The following is a 17,197-nucleotide window of genomic DNA, read 5'->3' on the forward strand; positions in this document are numbered from 1 at the left end:
AGTATTTAAATTCATCGTTATATTCAAATTTAACTATTTGTGTACTTTTTTTTTCGCTCCATCAGAATGGTCAAATTGTAGTTTTTTCTGGTAGAATGCCAAATTGTATAGTTCACACTACAAGCAATTGTGTTTATTCTTTTCTTTTATCTCACACTCTCTCTCTCTCTCTCTCTCCCTGTCTCTCTCTTTCCCTTCTCGCCTTTCTCCTCCCTCTCTCCCAAATCTCTCCTCTTTGTGTTCACAGTCCGAGCACAGCCCACCGCTGTGGTGACGAAGGTGGGGCTGAGATAAATGGGTCTTTTGTTGATTTGGGCTTAATTTCCTATATAGATGAATGGGTATTTTCTTTGAATGATTTTCGGTGATTGGGGTTGATTTTTGGAGAAACAGTGGAGACTCTTGGGGACCCTGGGTTAGTTTTTGTTTTGATTAAGGGAAATTATATATAAACTCCTTAAGTCAACACATTTTTAAAAAAAACTTCCTAGGTATTTTTTTAAAAAAATTTAGTTTTTGGGTCACTCGAAACTACTAAAAAACTCATACCGTCAATTTTTGTTAACTGCTGTTAGTCCACTCAAAACTCCCTATTTTATCTGATTAAAATATTAAATTTTTATTAATTTAATTATTAAAAAAAATTAAATCTTAAAAACCCAACCCCTATGGGGTGGCCGTAAGCCACCCTAGGGGTGGTTTGCCCACCCCCAGTGGTTTATACCACCCATGGTGGCTCGAGCCACCCCATGGCGGAAAGGTGGCCGCTGTAGCCACCTCATTGGGGTTTGGGGTGGTCTCAGCAGGCCACCCCTCCACCCATGGTGGTTTGGGTGGCCTGTGGCCACCCCTTTCCACCCATGGGGTGGCTTACGGCCACCCAATAGGGGTTGGGGGGGTGGCGGCCACCTTTTTTTTTTTTTAAGATTTAAATTTTTAAAATTAAATTTATAAAAAAATTAATATTTTAATCAGATAAAACGGGGAGTTTTGAGTGGACTAACGGCAGTTAACAAAAATTGACGGTAGGGAGTTTTCTAGTAGTTTCGAGTTATCCAAGGACTAAATTTCTAAAAAAAAAAATATTCAGGGAGTTTTTAAAAAAAACGCGTTAACCTAAGGAGTTTATATATAATTTCCCTTTGATTAATTTTGTATGTCTGATATGTTTTGGGGCTTATTTTGGTTTGGGTTTTGAAGGACTACAAGGCTATTCAGATGGTGGGAAGGTGATGAAATTTTGGGTGGCTGCGATGAAATGGCATGTGGGAGGCATGCAGTGGCGAAGCCAGCCATTTTATATTGGGGTTGCCGCTAAAATTTTTTTGGCGTCCTAAAAATTGTTTCCACCCTAAAAATTTGGTAATTCACACAATATATGTTTCACAAAAAATATCTATAAAAGTTCATAAATATGTGCTTAAAGTGATATATTAGAAATGTAACATGTCAACACTATATATATCAAAAAGACAGAAATACAAAAAAAAAAAAAAAAAAAAGTTAGAACCGCACCCCACTTAAGAAACTAGAGAGAGTCTGAGAGAGAGCGTCTTGGAGATTTTTTTTTTTTTTTTTGGAGGTGCGGGATAAGGGTTGCCATGGGTTAAATTGTCGTGGGTTAAATGGGGGTGCGGGAGAAGGGTTGCTGTGTCTCGGGTAATGGGTAGGTAAAATTGTAAAAAGAATTTTTTATTTTTTATTTATTTATTTTGAGGGTGCCATGGGTTTAAAAAAAAATAATTAAAATTAAAATCTTTGGGGGTGCCGTGGCACCCCAAAGGGGTAACGTGGCTCCACCACCGGAGGCGTGAGACATGGTTGGTTTGTAGCAGGAGTGTTTGGGTGAGAAGAAAATTCAGGGGAGGAGTGGGCATGTGTGATGTGAGAGAGAAGTGAAATAATAATAATAATAAAACATTAGAAAATAATATTTAAAGAAAGTAAAGAGTTATAATAAATAATCTGTTGAAATTTACATTGAAAACCTAGTAGTCAAATTGTAAAAAAATGTATTTTGAGTGGTTAAAATAGACACTCTTAATAGAAATGCTTGTAGTAAAAATTGATTGATGTAAAAAAAAAAAAAGTATTTTGTAATTATTTTTTTATCTAAATAGTACTAAAAAATAATTAATATTATGTAAAAAATTGAAAATATTGAGAGTTTAAGGCATGAATAGTAAGTGTCTATGGCAGCTGCCAAGCAGAGGCAATGGTACTGCCAGTTTCGTTGAGGACATTAATGAGGCATCTTGACCTTCAACTATTACAGGCTTACACTACCGCTTTCAGCTGGCCGAGTTGACGTTGCAATAAATTAAGAGGAATGATAGGGACCCAACTTTTTTGCCCAACAAAAGTTCAACTTTTGCCTTATTTATTTTTTAAAAATAAAATAAAATAAAAAATAGAAAAAATGTTTGAAGCAACCCTATCTATTTTTTGTCTTTCTTATATTTGGTATTTTTTTAAAAATGAAAAATGGTATTTTTTTCATAATAATGTCATTTTTTTCAAGAAAATGTCATTATTATGAAGAAAAATACTATTTTTCATTTTTTTTAAAATACTAAATAAAAGAAATGCCAAAAATAGATAGGGTTGCTTCAGACATTTTTTCCATTTTTTATTTTGTTTTTTTTAGAAAAAAAATAAAGGGTAAAAGTTGGACTTTTGTTGGGCAAAAAAGTTGGGACTTTAGCATTTCTCATAAATTAAAGTTAAAAGAAAAAAAAAATTAAAGAAAGACTTGAGGGATAAGGATATAAAATGCATGGAGGATATTGCATCTCCTTCTGCATGTACGGTCCTAAATCCTTCTATAAATCCACTCTCCGCCAGTACTCTTTGCAAGTCCAAAGCTGGTCTCGCTCGCTCGGTCGCTCGACTGTATCAGGTTCAATTCACTCTTATATAAATACACATTTTCTCCTTCTCTTTTTTTGGATTAATGAGTAAAATTTATTGTTATCAAGTAGCTAAATATACTTGTGCATGAAAAAGCCCTGCAGCGTCTCTCTCCTAGCCTAAGAGAAAACCAGACTCCCAACCTTGCTTCCGCCTGGGAGGAGCTCCATTTTTCCCTCTTTCCCCCTCTCTTCATGCACAAGTAGCCAAATATACTTGTGCATGAAAAAGCCCTGCAGCGTCTCTCTCCTAGCCTAAGAGAAAACCAGACTCCCAACCTTGCTTCCGCCTGGGAGGAGCTCCATTTTTCCCTCTTTCCCCCTCTCTTGATGTTGCTTCTTCTTGTTGCTGTTTGGCTTGAGTTTTCTCTAGTCTTTTGACTTTTTTTCGCATCTAAGAGTACCGGCAGGAATGCCCTATATGCTACTTTCTTTTTTATATTTAGAAAAAATTAAAAAAAAAAAAAAAAAAACTACAAAACTTACTAACATCAGATTTTTTATATTTAATCAACTCTCGAGAGCGGTTAGTGTTTCTCAATGCGTAAGAAGTCACTTTTGATTTTTTATACATATATATATATATATATATATATAAAATAAAATTCCTATGGTGCACAATATGGGGAGGTTGCACTTAGAATAGATAAAAAATGGTTTGTCGTCTAATCAATTTTTCATTTTTTAGGAACCAAAATTTAGCTTTTTGTGGCAATAAAAGAAGTTCGTGGGGTCATTAATAATTCGGAGGTCAGTTATGAGTCAACGCGGGCGTCGGCAAGAGAGGTTTGCATCTTCTTCTTCCAATGTGCTAACTATAGTTGCCTCTACATGATTGATATGACAATTAACATTGTAATTTGTAAACATTTTTCACTGATTCTGTATGACTGAAGGCACCATTATGGCATCTTACAAAGTATATATATTTTTACTTAATTAACTTACTTTGTAACAACTAAAAGTTTGACCTATCCACGTTTATCATGCAATTTTTTTCCACGTAAATTGAGTATATATATGTGTGAATATAAAATGATGAAGTTTTATGGTGTATATAAAAAGTGTGAGTACTTAATAGTTAATATAGCATAGTGGGGCCCAAACTCATGGACTTAAACTTTTGAATTGTGTACTATCTTAATATACTTTATTATTGGCTCACTAAAAAGACTCATCAAGGTATCAATCTCCCTAACAATTAATTAATTAGGTGATTTTTCCCTAGTATTAATTATCAGTTAAATCTATTGTTTTTTATTCTTTACCAAATGGCACTTACCACATCTCATGTAAGAGAGATGTAGTAAGCCAAAAGGCAAATACTAACATATATATTAACAAATTGAGTAATGCTACATATAGAATAGTCTCACTTTTGCTAGTATTAGTCTCACTTTTTTAAAATCACAATTAAATTTGAAATGGATATTTATTAGATTTTAATCTAATGATAATTTTAAAAGTCATCTTTAAATGTGAAGAAATTGGCTCTATGTTTGTGAAGAAATTGGTGTGAACAAATTGATCTTATAAAAGTCATCTTTTAGTGTGAATAAATTGGTGTAAAAAAATGAAAATATGTATAACGTTACTCTAACAAATTTTCGCGCTTGCATGCAGCGGGCTGGGCTCTATGTTTGTTATACTGTAAGCACACCTAATTAAGATTATAGGATCTAACGCATTCTATTTACTTTGGTCCCACTATTAATTACTACATGAGTGTTAAGGACTTAAGAAAATGATATAAAAATATTAACATGGTTCTTTGCTTGTTATATTCTGCTTGATCAGGAAGTCGGATATTGAGAAGCAATTAGGTTCCCAGGATGATGGAGTTGATTCAGGAGGAAATAAGATAAATCTTGACCCAACGGAGGGGCTCATTTTTAAGTGGCATGCGATGTTTGTAGTATCTTGCGTGATTGCAGTATCAGTGGACCCTTTGTTTTTTTACCTTCCTGTGATCAACAAAAATGACAAGTGTCTTTTGATAGACAGAAGATTAAAGATCACAGCTATTTGTTTGCGATCAGTCTTCGATATGATTTATTTTGCGAATATCATTTTGGAATTTCTTTGTCCTTATATAGACGAGGACGCTAGCCGTATATCTGGACGAATTAAGATTGTTACAGATGCTCGGTTAATAGCAAAGAGGTACTTGAGGACGCACTTCGCAATTGACATCCTCGCTATTCTTCCAATCCCACAGGTATTAGGGATTTTTATTTTTTTTTTCTTCCTAAAGTACTGTTTGTTGTGAATTTTTTTTTTTTAAGGAAAATATACTTTAGCTCCCTCAACCATTACTCATTTTGTACTTTAGACCTTTAAACTTTAAAAAGTGATGGGTTTCCATATTACCAATTTACCACCATGTGTCAAATTAGACACTCTTGTATTTTTCTTCCCAAAATACTCTTAAATTTATTAAAAATAACCATTTGAAAATTTAAAATTATTAAAAAATTAAACAAACAAAAAAATAAAAATAAAAACACCAAAAAAGGATGACCCTTTTCCTGCGCAGCTTAGGTGGAGGGCGAAGAAGGCCTCCTTCCGCAGGAGGGGGGCGAGCCGTCAGTGAGACACCACTCTGGAAGAGCAATTTAAAATTATTAAAAAATTAAACAAAAAAAAAAAAAACCAAAAAGGGATGACTCTTTTCATATTAGCTCCCTTAATTTTTTTTTTTTTTTTTCAAATGGTTATTTTTATATATTTTTAGATTTTATTTATTAATAACTTCAAAGGTATTTTAGAGAGAAAAATACAAAAGTGTATATTTTGGCACGCAATGGTATAGTATGCGAGAATAATTGTAAAATGAGTGATAGTTTGGAGGGCTACAGAACATTTTCTTTTTTTTGTTTTGTTTTTGTCCAAGCGTACGTAGCTGCAGTGTATGAAGATTCTATCATATTAATTTAGTACTGATATTACACTATATGTACGTTGAGCTTAATTAAGATATATATATATATGTTGTTTGAACAAACAATGTCATACATGCATAAGTAGATCTTACGCATGCTGCTCGTTGTAATTTGTCCAGGTTTTAGTTCCAATTATTTTTTCAAAAATGAGAAGCTCAAAATTTTTGGACGCAAGGAAGTTCCTAAACGCCTTTGTTCTGTTGCAATATGTGCCAAGAGTTCTCCGAATCTACCTATCATGGAGGAATCTTATCGAAAGTTCCAGAGAACTTGCTAGAAGAGTATGGATTAAAGCTGCATTTTATATTTTTCTATACATCCTTGCCAGCCATGTAAGATTGATTAACCCATCTTTATTTTTTTCTCACAGTTTTCGGATTTCTTCTTAAAACTTTACATTTCAAATGAAAATACTTTGATAATTAATCACAAGCATACATTGTGAATATTTTTCAATTGTGCTCATTCTTTTTTTTATCCAGGTATAATTGTAACTTACGCTTATTTAATTGTAATGCTAGTTGTCTTTTGTAATTCGGGTATAAAGAGCCCAAAAAAATGTATATATGGGGATTATCTAGAAAATAATTATCAGCTGAATTATTTTCTTCTCAAACTTGCTGGTCTTTTAGGTACTTGGTGCCTTTTGGTACTTTTTCTCTATCGAACGAGAGACGGCTTGCTGGCACATAGCCTGTGAAAATCATATTGGATGCATGCCAAGTTCTTTTAAATGTGGTCGCAATTTAGGAAATTACTCGTTTTTAGATGATGATTGTCCAGTACAAACATCAAGTACAACGCTTGTTGACTTTGGAATATTTCTTGAAGCCCTTCAATCTGGTACTGTCTCGTCCACAAATATTCTTTCAAAGATCGTGCACTGTTTCTGGTGGGGCCTCCGAAATTTGAGGTTTGCACATACTGGACTCTTTGTCGCTCCATAATAGTTGGTTAATTATCAATAATCATATAATGTTACATATTGATTTAGGTTATTATCTTATACATTATGTATAATTCTCCAATCTTACAGTTCTCTCGGTCAAAACCTTCAAACGAGTACCTATTTTTGGGAAAACTGCTTCTCAGTTTTTATTTCGATCTTTGGTTTGCTATTGTTTTTGTACTTCATCGGTACTGTGCAGGTTTGTGCTCGACATCTTTCTTTTTTTTTTTTTTTTTTTTTTTTTTAAGATTCAGTCCCCTTATTTATATAATTAGGCGGGTGAGCGTTAGATCAGATGGTCTCCGCATGCCGACCACTGTGTGGCTCCCAGATCTGTCTCTATGGTCATTGACTTTCAAGCCATATCATTAGTGTTTTTAAAAATTAGTGAACAATTAAATATAAGACTAAAAAATAATTTTTAAATATAGTATATATTTAAAAAATTAATTACCCTTATTTCTGGACCAAGAAGATTCTTTTCTTCAAGATAGATCATTCCTGACATAGACTCCACTGCACCACAACCCCACCCTCCCCGCCTCCTCTTTTCCACTCATTTTACGTTTTTCTTTTTCTTTTTTCTTTTTCTTACATAGATTGTACCAAGATCAATTATTGTCTTCAGAACACTTACAAAAATAAAAATTTGTTGTCTTAAGAAAGACACTGCTACGACTATTACTTCATTGCTTAGCATGTGCAAGCTGTTACAAGGAGGCCATAAGGCACGAACTAGCCAAAAATGTTCGGCCTTCTCGATTGGGAAAGTGTATTAGAATATTATTAGTATTAAAATATTATTATAATTTTATAAATGATTAAATTCATTATTTTTTTTACAATTTGATAAACCGAACTTCTTGTGTCATAGACATACATGCAAATAGCAACTGAGAAGTCAGAGGAGATTACACAAAACATGAAACGTAAAGAATTAGACATAAAGTTATGGATGTCTAGAAACGAGCTCCCTGATAAAATGAAAAAGCGGATCATCTCTTGTATAGAGCACAGACTGAAAGAAAAGAAAGATTTTGATACGGAGAAACCGATCCCTCATCTTTCCAATATAGATCTTGCAAAGGAGATTAAGCGCCATCTTTGCTTACCCCTGCTAAAAGAAGTGAGTCTTCTTTCTTTTCTTTTTCTTTTTTTTTTTTCTCTTTTAAGCTTTTGAAAGATATAATTATTTTTTCTTTGGGAGAATGTAATAGAAAATAAAAAGTTGGAAATGTGTAAATATAGTATAAAAATGGATAAACAATACGACTTTATTCCAAAGAATTGAATTGATATTGAAGGTGTTGTTGTTCATGATCCAAAAACCCCATTTTAGCATTCATGTTGAAGACCGTTGACAATACTCTTTGCTTTGAAGAGAGTAAACTAATGTCGATGATGGAAGTGGCTTAATTGGCCATTGCAAGTTGTTTTTGTTAAATTATTAGTAATCCCCAAAACTTAAGCCGATAGGAAGAGGTAAATGTAATCACTTAATCATTAGTTTAACAAGTTTAGTGCTTAATGTTGAATATTATCCATACACACTCATATAATCATTTCTATATTATACTTATTCTCGTTGTTTGCAATATTCTAGGTGCAAAGCCTTAAAAATGAAAAGGAACATCGACTGCAATTGATCTGCGAATCTCTCAAGCCATTGTACTACAATGAGGAGAGCTACATCCTCCGAGAAGGAGAACCACTTACTGCGATGCTCTTCATCACGCAAGGCAGTGTATGTTGCTTCAAAACCAATAATGATGATAGTGGTGAGAATGGTGAGGGAATCGTCTCAGGCGCTGAGTGTATTGAAAAGGGTAAGTTCTACGGAGAACAACTTCTAAAGTGGGGGTTCAACGGCTCCTCACCCGAACTATCCGACCTCCCAATCTCCACCAAAACTGTCAAAGCCCTTACAAAAGTTGAAGCCTTTGCTTTAACAGCCAATAACTTGAAAAATCTGGTTGTCAGGCAATCCCAAGCAGCTTCTGCTGCAAAAGGCTATGCACAAAATGTTCGCAGGCGCCTTAATGAAAAGATGAATGAAAATCCTCCCAAAAAGGCTTAGAACAATACTGGCTGTCATTGTTTGTGCTTCAAGACCAGCAGTGCCACACTTGTTCTGAAGGTCTTTGTGTTAAGTTTTTTTTTAGCAAATACAAACAAAGGAAGGGATATATAGGGAGATCCTTCCCCACAATTGTGTTAAGTTGCTAGTTGTATGGTGCAAATGCTGATTAAATTAATTGCCACATCAGCATCCGGATCATGGTTTTTTTTTTTCTTCTAGTCATCTTAATTTGTACTTCCTTTTCGAGATGTTTTTGTTTACACAATAAAGTCTTTATTAGTTCTTCATATTAAATTTCGTTTCATAATCTATAATTGTATAGGGTTTAGGTTTTAGGAATTGGCCCTCATATAATTATGAGTAATGTTATATGCAAAATTTTTATCTAAAAAATATCTCACAATATTGATGTAGTAATTTCAACTTATTCTTAGATTTTTTTTCCTTTTTCTTTTTACAAAATCTGGTCCAAGGTTTGATTAGGACTGTCACATTAGAATGTTTAATAGTTGTGTAATAAAAATATAGTTTCTTTACTTTTTAATTATTAGAATGAGTAATGCTAGAAATAATATTTTTATGGGTAAAGTCCATTTAACCCCCTCAAACTACTACCCCAATGATAATCTACCCTCTAAACTATCAATTGCGATAATTTACCCCCCCCAAACTACTAAAGCTAATGACAATGCACCCCCAATTTTTTTTAAAAATAACGAAATTACTCTTACTAAAATAAAAACAAAAATAGTAAAATTTAATTTTCTTTCAAATTTTTAAGAGTATTTTTGTCTTATTGAAAATTCTATAAGCGTAATTTCGTCATTTTACTAGCATTGGGAGTACATTATCATTGTTTTAGTATTTTGAGGGGTAAATTGTCGCAATTGATAGTTTAGGGGGTTAATTGTCATTTTGGTGATAGTTTGAGTGGGTTAAATGGATTTTATCCTATTTTTATTTTACAACTATTCTACAATGCTAACTAATGTGGTAGTTTTAACCAATTTTTAGATTGGTCTTGGTTAAAAAAATAGAAAACAAAAATCCAAAGTTGGTTGGGAAATGTATCTAGTACATTACTTATTGAGTACTGGAATTTTCTCATTATTCTTCCTATGTATTTAAACTAGATATGAAGGTTCAAAAGAAGATTGTTGAACAACTTTTGCATTGTTTCTCAAGCCAATTCACTACAGAAAGCACAACTATGTTTCTCAATAAGGGAGAAACATTGATGCGGATGCTATTTCTCAGGGGATATAGATTCCTAGCAATTAATAAATGTGAGAGCTTTTATGGGGTCACTTGTCCAAACAAATAAGCAGGTTGTCCGAAACTTGTTTAAAAAGATAAACCCTATAAAAATTATCTCACATTTGTTGTACGAATTGTTACCGATCCAAACACAAAATTGTTTTGAATCTTTATTCCTACCTCCTACGTACAAGACATTGCTTGGATATATATATATTTTTTTTAAGCAAATATGGGAAAACAGGGAAGGGGAACATTGCTTGGATTTAAACAGTGGCGTAAGTGTGACTTTAATGTCCATCAAGTCACTCCACTAGTTTTTTCTATTTATTGTGGTTGCTAGTCGTTATCAGTGAATGGTAAGAGTAGAGAACAAAATATAAATATTTACAAATAATAATAAATGATATTCCAAATTGTTTGAGAATTGTATGTTTTGATTTTGGGAAACTTCACTTAATACTCACGAATTTTTATTACTTTTGCAATACGTTTGCAATTACTTCTCAAAATTTAAAAACTCTCAATTTAGTGTATCAAACTTCTAATTTTTTGCAACATGACAACTCCGTTACATTTTTCCATTAAATCCTAAGAAAGGGTGTCAAAATGACCAAAATACCCCCTTTTTAAAAAAGAAAAGAAATTGCAAACATTCAAGCGTTAGTCAATATTTATTGCAAAAATACCAACGCTTGAATCCTTGCAATTTTTTATTAAAAAAAAACAGGAATATTTTGGAAATATTAACAAGATTTAACGGAAAAACCTAATGAATGAGTGACATTGTAAAAAATTAAAAGTTCGATACACTAAATTGAGGGTTTTTAAACTTTAGTGAAATAATTACAAAAGTGATGAAAGTTCAGAGCGGATGAGTGAAGTTTTCCCTCTTCTTTTTTTCATATGTTGTTTTATGTACTAATTTTGGAGCTTCTAAGATGGCCTCAATGAATAGAACCAAGCATGTGGTAGATGACTTCTTAGGTGTACAAATGAGATGGGGCGGCACATCCATAAAGCAACATGCGATAACAACATATATGTAATTCAGATGGCTCAACACAACATGTTCTTTTTTCTTAAGCGCCGTAAATGGGTGGCCAAAAAAAAAAACATTCAAAGAGCTAACAAGTAAAGAACGCTTGAGTCAAGTTCAGAATATAGTTCAATTTTCAAATTTGTGCTAAACTTCTACTGGATATATCACAAGCCCGTTGTCTGTCAATATATAGAACGCGTCCGTTTCCGATATCTGTCACAAGTCGAACAATAGCTACAAACGCCCAACACTACACATTTTTTATCAATTGTAGCCCAGATGGATAATCTCTCCCTGGCCAACTAAAACCCCAAAAACTATGCTAATAATGATCAATCCAAGCAAATAATTGATCATCAGGGTTTCCACATGCTAAATGCAGGTGCAAATTAATTACTACTGCACATAAAAAATAAGCAATTTTTTTTTTTTTTAAAAAAAAAAGGACTTTGATGTAAGCAAGGAATATGTATGGATTGAGACCCTCGAATGTTGCTGCATATAATACAAGGAGAATTATCTACTGAATATGAGCAGATGGGCTTACACTAAAACAGGTGGCTGGACAGTACAAGAGGCTCCAATTCTTCCTTCATCTTTATGGAGCTTCTGTGTAAGATCCCATTCAAGAATGAAACAGCCTCCACAATATGTTTTCCTTTGTTCAACATGATGCAACTTGCCCTGCATACCAAATCATAAACCCTTTAATCCCATTCAGAATTTAAATTCATGTGCATTTTTACCCGGCAAAAAGGATGGGGGAAAAGAAAACAAAACACACATGCATGCACATGCGCATATACGCAAACAAAACAAGGGGTTAAAAGAATATCGTAGACAAATGCTATGAGAGAATTGTAGTAATTATTGCCCAGCATTGGATAAGGAGTAGGATTCATATAGGGTATTGAAAATGAAAGTTTGACATAGCAATATAGGCTCTGGGACCAACAAAAATGAATTTCATCACCAAAACCAAAGCAATGGACTTGAAGAACAGTAGTAATCTCTAGGAAGTTATCAATGTTATCATCTGAAGGCTAACATGGAAATTCAAAGTTTAGCTGTATATGTGACAAACAACAATATCTACAAGCACCTAGCAATCACAAAGAAGAAATTAATAATACAGTTAATACTCATGCAACTTTAGAGCAAATTGACTGGTAAATGAAATAGTAAGTCACACTTACCTCCTTCCATTGGCCACATCGGTTATCTCAGCTCTGGCAGGCACACCAGACTCGACAAATGACTCCAGGACTTGACTTGCCCAAATAACTGGAATGTGCGCAGCGCCACAAACAGATAGAATTTCCTCTTGCATATCAGCCAACTTTTCCCACCCACACTCAACCGCAAGATCTCCTCTAGCAATCATCACCCCCAGAGGAATGGGAGACTTCATTGCCTCCAACAGCATGAGAGGCAGTTTCTCAAATGCACTCTTTGTCTCAATCTTGAGAACAATTCCTAGGTTCCGAAGCTTCCGCTTCTCCAATTCTTGGTGGAGCATGACAATATCATGAACATCTCGGACAAATGAAACCCCAACCATGTCAGCATGAGCGGCAACAAAATCAAGATCCATAAGATCCTTGGAAGTGAGGCCTTCAACCCATACATTGCTCTCTGGAAAGTTGATGGATTTCTCAGATCCAAGCTTAGCACCTCTTGGACCAGCATGAGTGATTGAGACAAGAATCTCGGAGATACTAGTTCCCTGGATTACTCCCCAAATCTTTCCATCATCAAAAGCAATGGGATCTCCAATTTTGACAGAATCAAATAGAAAGCCAGAAGAACAACCTATTCTATGAGCACAACATGTTGGCCCAGGCAATTCATCCTGTTCACATAAGCTCTCTCTGGATATTACTAGTAAGTCTCCAACTCTCAATCTTATAAACGGATCCATGGCAGGGACATCCACTACTCGTCCAATATGGAGCTTCCCATTTTTTCTCTTAACATGCAATTTAGTTCCAGATTGAACATAAGCAGTCCTAGTACACTCAGCAACATACCCAGTGCCAGAAAAGACACCAAACCTCTTAGAAATCTTAAGCATCCGTTTCCTTCCCCTAACATCATGGAATCCCACGGTATCACCTACCTGGAGCATGCTCGGAAATTTTTGGCTATCTATGAAGAGAACTGCATCAGGAGTTAAATGAGCAGGAGGAATGCCTTTATGACACAGCCACACTTGAGCAGGGAAGCTCATATTTCCAGTAGCATTTTTCTTGGGAGATATCTTCACCATACATGGACCAGGCATCAGTTTGCCTGTTCGGAGCTTAGGTCCAGCTAAATCCATGAGAATTTGACATGGTTTCTCCAGCTTTTGAGAGCTTCTTTTCACTCTTCTGATTATCTCCCTCCAAACACTTGGGTTTCCATGTGCACAATTAATCCGTATAATAGAGGTCCCCGTCTTGATAAGGTTGGTATAAGTGTATCACTCTCAATAGCTTCTTGGCCAACTGTTACCATTATATGAGTATTTATGCCATCTTGTAGTGGACCCAATAATAACTCACTATTAGACAATACCTTCTTCTTCATTGTATGCATTGTGAACTTCTCGTTCTTTTGTTGGTCCAGTCTTTTTTGAGAGTCAATCCCTGGAGCAGTATTCTCTTTGATCTTCTCGGTGTTAGATTTCAAATTTTCTAGCAATTGGATGCCTGCAGTAAGACTTGCAAGAACATTAGAATTGATAGTCTCCAAATTGAAAAGACCAACAGAAGAGAGATCTTCTTGGAGCTTCTCTAGATCAAGACATTTCAGTGCCAGGTAATGTATTAAATTTGTTGCACTGACCAAGTAATTTCTGCGAGGTAAAAAAAAAAATGCATATTTAGAATGTACTTACAAAACAAGAAACTTGAAGTATACAGGAAATATATATGTCAAGAAAGAGTAAACAGGAGCTGATTTTAAGAAGAAAAAGATATAGCCTATTTGCTCTGTTAATATTTTCCCCTGTTCTGCAATGCATTGCCTCACACAGTAAATTAATTTGACCAAATTGCAAAAACAGATGCTGAAGTTATTAGGATGATCAAGAAATCAACAAACCTCTTGTTCAGACCGATAAATAACATTTAAACCATCAATGTAGTTGCTTAAATTATTTAGTTACAGGAGTGATAAATGGTACGGGATGAGGATACTTGAAGTCCACAAATGGTTGAATTTGGGCCACAGCACATCCATGTAAAGGACCATTAGTCTAATAACACAGATGCAAATGCATGTAATATAGAACTAGATTAAAAAGTCGAAAAGTAGAAAATCTTGAGTCACCCTGAGAAAAAAAAGAAAAAAAAAAGGAAGAAGAAACTTTCACGTATTAAATTCCAATGAAAAGTTCCAGTAAGGTACATCTTGAATGGTTTACGAGAGTGGAGACATATTGTAGGGTCAGTTGTTTTGGTGTCCCCAGACAAAATTTTACTCCAGACCTTTTTTTGAAAAAAAAAAAAATGCTAACAAAAAATGCTAGATGTACCTACGGCATAGTTCAAGCTGAGAAGCATTGCATTGTTCTGATGCTAATACATGTAAGTGAACTGCCTTTAGCTTGTCAAGAAGGGATCCTCGGTTTCCTGGGTGCTCAGAACTTGGATAAAAGTAGGCTTGTGAGCTTAAACTAGAGGCGAGAGCTACCACATCTGGATCCTTGGAATGCTCATTGTGATCATCAGCGAAAGCATATGAACTGCCCCTATCTGCTTTATTCTTTTCATTTGGAACAGAAAAACCTAAAGTCCTTGGCCTTTGATTTCTCCCATGTGTGAACATTATGAGCTGGCTGTTTCACATGAAGTCCACATGGTAGATGTTTGAGCTCCCCCCCTTACGTTGGAGGGTGTAGATTGTATGAGATTAGCTGTTTGAATGGCCTGCAAAGCAGAAGATTCACTGAGAACTTCACTGGTTTTGAAGTCCATAAAATTCAAATGACACATGAATGTTACACTGCCTGAACACGTTGAAGGGAGGAAACAAGTTCACATAAAGGTACAGGCTAAAGCATTCACTAACACCATTTACATCACTTCCAGAAAGGTGACAATTGGCTAAAGGTACAAGTAATACTGAAATATCCATCAAAAGCATCAACATCACATACCACTTGATTTTGCTGATAAACATCTCACCATCCAGTCCATCATTACTATCTAATCTCTACCTCTCAACCGTTCAAGTAGCCATTTTTTCATGAATGCATTATCATAGACTGGAAGAAAAATAAATAGCCTTCATATAGGCTATTTATTTAAATTAATAAAAAATAATGATCAATTTAATAATTTTTGTTTTTATTATTATTATTTGGGTTGAAAATAGTAATGAAACACTAATGTGCTTCCTTAAATAGCGTGGCCATTACAAGTCGTTTTAGTTCTTGACGTACAATGAATTTCTATACATCTTCACGTAATCATTTCCTATTTGACAGCACCCTTCTCATGATTTAATCCATGTTTTTTGTTTGTGTGGTGGGTGCCACAGCTTCAAGAAAAAAGTGACCAACTTTTACAATTGATCTGCGACGACTATCTGCAGCCAGTGCACTACAACCAGAACAACTACATTGTTAGGGAAGGAGAACCACTTGATGCGATGCTCTTTATAACGCAAGGCATCATATGTGTTAAATTACCAGTTGTCATAAGCTTAAGCTGATAAGAAGAGGTAAATTTAATCATTTAATCATTATTTTAACACTCCCCCTCACGTGTGGGTTCAAACTCTCGTTTAATAGGTAAGGCCCAACACGTTAAATATTTAATTTAAATTGAGGGTGATTTGATGGAGTCAAAGTTCGAACCCATGACCTTTAGTTCTGATACCATGTTAAATTACCAGTTATCCTAAAAGTTTAAGCTCAGGAATAGATAAATTTAATTATTTAATCATTAGTTAATTAACAATATGAAACTTCACAAGAGAAGCGCCAAGTGTATTGAGAAAGGAAGTTTCTATGGAGAAGAACTTCTAGAATGGGGGTTGAACGCTCTGCCTTACCCGACCTATACGACCTTCCAATATATATCAAAGCTTTGAAAACGCATACGAAAGTTGAAGCCTTTGCTCTAATGGCAAACGACTTGAGAACTACAGTTTCCAGGCTTACCAAAGTAACTTCTTCTGTACAACCAAGTACTGTACATGCAGATCTCCACCGCCTTAATGAAAAGAAGAATAATGAAATGTCTCTCCTGTTGCCCAAGCTGGCTCTCGTGCTCTCCGTGTTTCAAATGTATTTCTTCTCAATAACTTTAACAACAGTTAGATAAACCCGACCCGAGTTTTCTACCAAGAAAGTTCTCGCTCCGTTTATTGAGTCCAGGCCCCAAGGCCATGTTGGAATGGGCTTGGGTTTGCTCGATGGCGGGTTCAGTAGGTTCAATGTTTTGGAAGATCCACTTTGACACACGACTAGCTATAGGCATTTTCCAAGCATGAAGGCTCTGATCCTACCCATTTTAACTTTAGCTTCACTTAGGAGATTAAGAGGTAGTTGTAGATGAGACGCCATTGAGACAGTCAGTGATGCAGAGAACCACCAAGTTTTGATTATTTTTGAGGTCTAAACCTGATATGAAATTTTTGGCAGACCAAAATGACTTTATAAAGGAGAGCTAAAGGTGCTGTAACAGAGGAGATCGATCTACTTCCAGAGATCAAAGCTAGAAGTTTCGGTAGATCTAACGTCACCTCTAATAATCCAAACAAAAGACTAAAAAAAAAAAAAAAAAATTATCAAAGAGGAAATAGGGATGAGAAGTACAAGAGTTGTGCTTGAGAGAGAAGGGGAGGCTGTTTTTTTTTTTTTTTTTGGGTTGTAGAATGCATTTGGGGGAGAGAGAAATGGAGATGCGGGAATGCCAATATTTTTTTGCCTTTTGTTTGTTGGCCCAATCAATTTTTTTTTTTTAGGGTCCGTTTGGGATTGTGATTTTAATAAGTGTCATTTTAAAAATTGCGTTTTTAAAAATT

General features: G+C 34.8%; 2 protein-coding genes across 2 annotated transcripts; one reads left to right on the forward strand and one right to left on the reverse strand.

Annotated features, from left to right (window-relative positions):
* Positions 1–2,828: 2,828 nt before the first annotated feature.
* On the forward strand, positions 2,829–9,174 carry LOC132181150 (cyclic nucleotide-gated ion channel 1-like). Its single transcript, XM_059594240.1, has 8 exons — positions 2,829–2,899; positions 3,598–3,695; positions 4,707–5,127; positions 5,971–6,183; positions 6,484–6,764; positions 6,888–6,999; positions 7,675–7,926; positions 8,404–9,174. The coding sequence occupies exons 2-8, from the start codon at positions 3,667–3,669 to the stop codon at positions 8,875–8,877; spliced, it is 1,782 nt and encodes a 593-aa protein (XP_059450223.1). The 5' UTR covers positions 2,829–2,899; positions 3,598–3,666; the 3' UTR covers positions 8,878–9,174.
* Positions 9,175–11,329: 2,155 nt separating this feature from the next.
* On the reverse strand, positions 11,330–14,992 carry LOC132167023 (plastidial pyruvate kinase 4, chloroplastic-like). Its single transcript, XM_059577915.1, is given in 4 exon segments — positions 11,330–11,863; positions 12,376–13,633; positions 13,636–14,018; positions 14,700–14,992. Coding segments are annotated over 4 exon segments (2,070 nt in total). The 3' UTR covers positions 11,330–11,727.
* Positions 14,993–17,197: the final 2,205 nt, after the last annotated feature.

The sequence above is a fragment of the Corylus avellana genome, chromosome ca1 (assembly GCF_901000735.1).
Source record: "Corylus avellana chromosome ca1, CavTom2PMs-1.0".
Classification (NCBI taxonomy): Eukaryota; Viridiplantae; Streptophyta; class Magnoliopsida; order Fagales; family Betulaceae; genus Corylus; species Corylus avellana.